Source organism: Limulus polyphemus, unplaced genomic scaffold (assembly GCF_000517525.1).
Source record: "Limulus polyphemus unplaced genomic scaffold, Limulus_polyphemus-2.1.2 Scaffold3914, whole genome shotgun sequence".
In the NCBI taxonomy this organism is placed as follows: Eukaryota; Metazoa; Arthropoda; class Merostomata; order Xiphosura; family Limulidae; genus Limulus; species Limulus polyphemus.
Window position 1 is genome coordinate 87,038 of NW_013669524.1, and position 5,417 is coordinate 92,454.

Sequence of the window (5,417 nt, forward strand, 5' to 3'; positions counted from 1 at the left end):
CTGCTGTGTCCACCACAGTGAATCGAATCCCGGATTTTAGCGTTGTAAGTCCGCAAACTTACAACTGTCCCATCGGAGAAACTTTATTGGATCTAAATCCACATAATCAGTCTTTTTATGACACTTAGATATTTAAACAAGCCTTTGTTAATAAGTGTGTCATTTGTATTAATTTCTTAGACTATAAAATTAACCTTTCAGTTTCATTAGTTACCTTAAATCTTTAAATATGGAAAGTTCAAACGAATCATAATAAAATTTGTATTATTCTATCAAATGATGCCCATTAAGTAAATGTTGTACCCTCATTGAGGATATCCAACACATTCAAACGAACTACATTTTTCTAAGTTAAATAAGAATTTGTCAGTAAATTAGAAGTAGATTGTGTTATGTAGTTGTGTTTTAATCACCGTATTTTGTAGAATATCTGTCTTATATATGTAAATATAATTAATAAAAGTATTTCATAACTGGAAAAGAGTATAATTGATATTTTATCATAATACATAATGATTATTAATGATAATATAAGACAATTGTGTTTCTTTGGTCGTAGACAGCCCATTGTTTAACTTTGAGCACAAGAACACTGATTTTTAGTGCTATAACCCTCAAGCTTACAGCTGAGCAACAGGAGAGGGGGTATACATGAAAATAATGAATCAGTTGTTTTCCAAATGCTATTTAAATGTAGTATTATATCCATTTGTAGAAGAAGCCGTTAAAACTGACTGAATAGAAAAAAAAATATGTCGATGTTTGGACGTGAAATTTAAAAATAAAGATCAGGACACTTTGTTTAATTTATACAGTAAAACTTTTATTCTTAATAAATAAATAACAAAACCGTCAAACACATTCCAGAGACTAAGTCTCTTGACAAAAATTAGAAGTTTGCTTTGGTACTGATTTAGCTGACGAAACTGATTTCATGTTTTAAGTTTGAGTTAGAGGAACCCCTTTCTCATCAGTATCTCAAAATACAAACTATTCAAAAGTTTTCCCTTGTATTAAAACTTTAACAAATGTTATCTCCTATAAAAAAAAAGCTCAAAACCATTCCTATAAAACCTGTATTTAAGCGGATCAGTTGCTATTAGGGCTTCGACATTTATCTACAGTTTTTTTTTATTTGAACTTTTAAATGTTACCGTGACTAAAACCTTCCAAATAAAGTAAATTATTTTGTAAAATATTACTAATCGCGTTTAAAAATCGCATGGCACTAAGTGTCAGAACTGTATATTTCCATACACACACACACACCAAATAAATAAAAAAAGTTTCTAGTTTTGACACTGACACAAGAAAAAAAAAATCGATAAATTCAAACAAGAAAAATTGCAAATAAAATTTTCGATATCCAACAAATGATTACTTACATAACAAATGCTTGGAACTTTATACAAAGTTAACAGAAATATGAAAAATACAAAATGTAAGAAACACATTATTTCTTGATTATATTTTATGTAAAAAATAAAACAAAATCCTATGAAATTGCAACAGTATGAAATATGTCATACATTTTTATATAATGTATAAGAGGTAATACAGGGCAAGAAACATACACAGTTTGTTGTTTGATCTAGAAAGTTCTATGTCATCGCTAATACGTATATTATTTAGTTTATTGAAATTATTTCTTAGCCAGTTCGTACCAAAATCACGAATTCGCCAAATTTCATAAACTGAACATGATTAGTTTCGAATAAAACTTTCTCCAAAATTAAGTTAATCGTTGTTCTTCAAAATTCCCTTTTAAACCTGAAGTATTTTTGTTCTAAATAAAGATATCAATATCATATTATAGTATGAAAGAAGTGTGAATTGGTACCCATAAATAAAAGGAGATTTTCGTTCCTTTTGAGTTAAACAATAAGTATGTAGGCTATGTCTGATTTCCTTATATTCTATTTAAGGTAACACATCATAAATACATGGTAGACTGTCAGCTACAAATTAAGTTGAACATGAAACCGGATAACTTCAACTCATGAAACATCATAAGTACATGATAGAACTGTCAGGTACAAATTAAGTTGAACATGAAACCGGATAACTCCAACTCATGAAACATCATAAGTACATGGTAGAACTGTCAGGTACAAATTAAGTTGAACATGAAACCGGATAACTCCAACTCATGAAACATCATAAGTACATGATAGAACTGTCAGCTACAAATTAAGTTGAACATGAAACCGGATAACTCCAACTCAAGAAACATCATAAATACATGGTAGAACTGTCAGATACAAGTAAAGTCGATGGAACATGAAACCAGATAACTCCAACGCATGTTCGAATCTACTTGCATATTTTGATTTGCGGATATGACTGACTAGGATGACTCCTCAGAGAGGAAATTCTCAGATTAATGACTAGGATATGCTAGTATATCCACAAATAAACATAAATATGAGCATACAACGGGTTTTATCACCTTATGAAGGTAATATTCAGTACCTTTGAGGTGTATGTACATGGTCTAGGGACTGTTACCTAACCCCGGTTTGATCTGGTATGGTTAACATCAGTAAATAGTACTGGCACCAGATCATTAAAAACATATCGATACTGCACGTCTAATACACATTTTTAAGGTTACCAGTAAAAAAAAAAGAAAAATATGCATAATATTGGTAAAAATAATTGAAATTCAAGTGTTGTTCTTAACTATATCCAATGTTACAAATGAATAAAAAAAACATTGTGCAACCAAACATCAGTGTGATTGCTAATAGAATCACTAAAAAAAAATTATCTTTACTTTGCAGTTGATGTGTTCAACTCCTGTTATATTTGTGTCTTTATCTTATAGTTTTAGCATAAAAATACATCGCGCGCAAATATTTGTGTGTCTAGGACTAATATGAACTATTCATACGCGTTAATTCATTATCATTTAATTAAAAAAAAACACTTAAGTTGACTCTGTCTGAATAACATAGTTTCATCAGTTTTACATTTCACTCACAACTGTTGGGCTACGACTTCTCTTTCCTGATGATATTGGTGTTGTCGAAGAAATTGTGCTTATACTGGTGGTGACTTGTGTAACGTGACTTATTTCGGAAGTGACTGTTGCCAAACTTGAACCTTGACCACACATCCTGTGATGGTTCTCCCAGTCCTTGTGTTGGCAAAATGACCCACAATACCTTGCTACATTACATCCACTGCACGTTTCGTTGGCTTTTCTGCCGCAGTTCCAGCAATTCTAAAAAAAATCATTGTTAGTAATGGAATGCTACATAATGTGTGTTTTTCCAATTAAGAACTAAAGACGAGTATTGTTGAGAAACAAGAAAAGACTGTTAAATCTACATAATGTCGGTTTCTATAAACATTCGATCATTTAAGTTCAACACATCTCCATTTTTTGTGTTTTATTTCTATCTCAAATTTGACCGCTCTTTATCTTTACCCAAACTATTTGATTATATTGTTTGTTTGAATTTATGCACGAAGCTCCACAATGGGCTACCTGTGCTCTGCCCACCACGGGTATCGAAACCCGGTTTCTAGCATTGTAAGTCCGCAGACATACCGCTGTGCCATTGGAGGGCGACTGTTTATGCATGAAACTTAAAATTTGAAAGTACGAATAGTATATCTGGTTTAATTCATGTGCGTGATCTGTTTCAATTTTCAATGTTACAACTTAATTCGTATTTGTTTGTTTGTTTCTTATGGATTTTGCGCAAAGCTACACGAGGGCTATCTGCGCTAACCGTCCCTAATTTAGCAGTGTAAGACTAGAGTCAAGGCAGCTAGTCATCACCACCCACCGCCAACTCTTGGGCTACTCTTTTACCAACAAATAGTGGTGTTGACAGTTACATTATAACGCCCCCACGGCTGAACGGGCGAGCATGTTTGGTGTTGGGATTCGAACCCGCGACCCGCAGATTGCGAGTCGAGTTCCCTAACCACCTGGTCATGCCGGGCCTAATTCGTATTTGGTTGGTTTAAATCGAGTTGGAGATGACTATGTCCTAAGAAGTCATGATATATTGAATAGCAATGTGTGACGTCACTAATTAGCCACACAGAAGTATTTGTTTGCAGTTACATTACCTGCATATTAACAAGGGTGAACAGAAAACATGTCACCCTAGGCTAGACGTGAGTTGTTACTCATAAGCCTGACGAGGGAAAGATGTCTTATAGGTGAGAGTAATGAATTAAATGTTTTTCATTCGGTCTGTGGTAAGGAGTTCTCCAATGTATGGTTTTATGATTTTGTTGTATCGATGATGATACTAGGTACTCCAATATATTGTTTTATGATTTTGTTGGGCCCGGCATGGCCAGGTGGTTATGGCGCTCGACTCGCAATCTGAGGGTCACACCAAACATGCTCGCCCTTTCAGCCGTGGGGGCGTTATAATGTGATGGTCAATCCCACTATTCGTTGGTAAAAGAGTAGCCCAAGAGTTGGCGGTAGGTGGTGATGACTAGCTGCATTCCCTCTAGTCTTACACTGCTAAATGAGGGACGGCTAGCGCAGATAGTCCTCGTGTTGCTTTGCGCGAAATTCAAAACAAACAAACAATGCTTTTGTTGTATTGATGATGATACTAGTTACTCCAATATATGGTTTTATGATTTTGTTGTATTGATGATGATACTAGTTACTCCAATATATGGTTTTATGATTTTGTTGTATTGATAATGATACTAGTTACTCCAATATATGGTTTTATGATTTTGTTGTATTGATAATGATACTAGTTACTCCAGTATATGGTTTTATGATTTTGTTGCATTGATGATGATACTAGTTACTCCAATATATGGTTTTATGATTCTATTGTATTGATGATGATACTAGTTAGTTTGTAATTATGTGTTGTAATGTATAACTTTTAGTGCATGCTATGTTTTCACTAGTTTATCCTACTGAATAAGTTGGTCCTCTGACTAACTGTCATTACAAACGACCAGAACTAGAAGCTTGGCGTGTAGAAAAATAGTAGATTTTGTTTATGTTTTGTTAATTCTTGAATAATTTATTTTGTTAATATCGTATTAATGTTTTTTTTTATTAATCTGCACAAAATTTAAATGTCAAAGTACTTTTAATCTGATTCTTTCACTTGTACTCTGATTCTTGAATAATATATCATACAGATGAAACTGTTGAACTTAATAACGGAATATTACAGATTCAAATTATATATACTGAAAGAGCTGACCATGCTTATCAGCTCTGGCCCATATCTCTTTTGGGAAATCTCAGCAGTGGATGAAACATCCTCTCAGAGAGTTAATTAATTTATTGGATTTACTCTTTGGGGAAGAAAAACTTCCTGAAGTGACAAGTATTCCCTAAAGTGGAACATGAATCTTTGAAGCATCAAATAGCCAATACTACTACCTCAAATCAATCACTACCATTGGTATAG

The 5,417-nt window shown here is 33.2% G+C and overlaps 1 protein-coding gene across 2 annotated transcripts in view; it reads right to left on the bottom strand.

Moving 5' to 3' along the window:
• Window positions 1-1,481: 1,481 nt before the first annotated feature.
• LOC106470271 (protein CBFA2T1-like) overlaps window positions 1,482-5,417 on the bottom strand; it is a 17,317-nt gene continuing 13,381 nt past the window's right edge. For both annotated transcript variants that reach the window (XM_022398870.1, XM_022398869.1), the window contains exon 9: window positions 1,482-3,226. In XM_022398870.1, coding sequence (XP_022254578.1) covers window positions 2,969-3,226 — 258 coding nt within the window. In that variant the 3' untranslated portion in view covers window positions 1,482-2,968. The remainder of the gene's footprint in view (window positions 3,227-5,417) is intronic.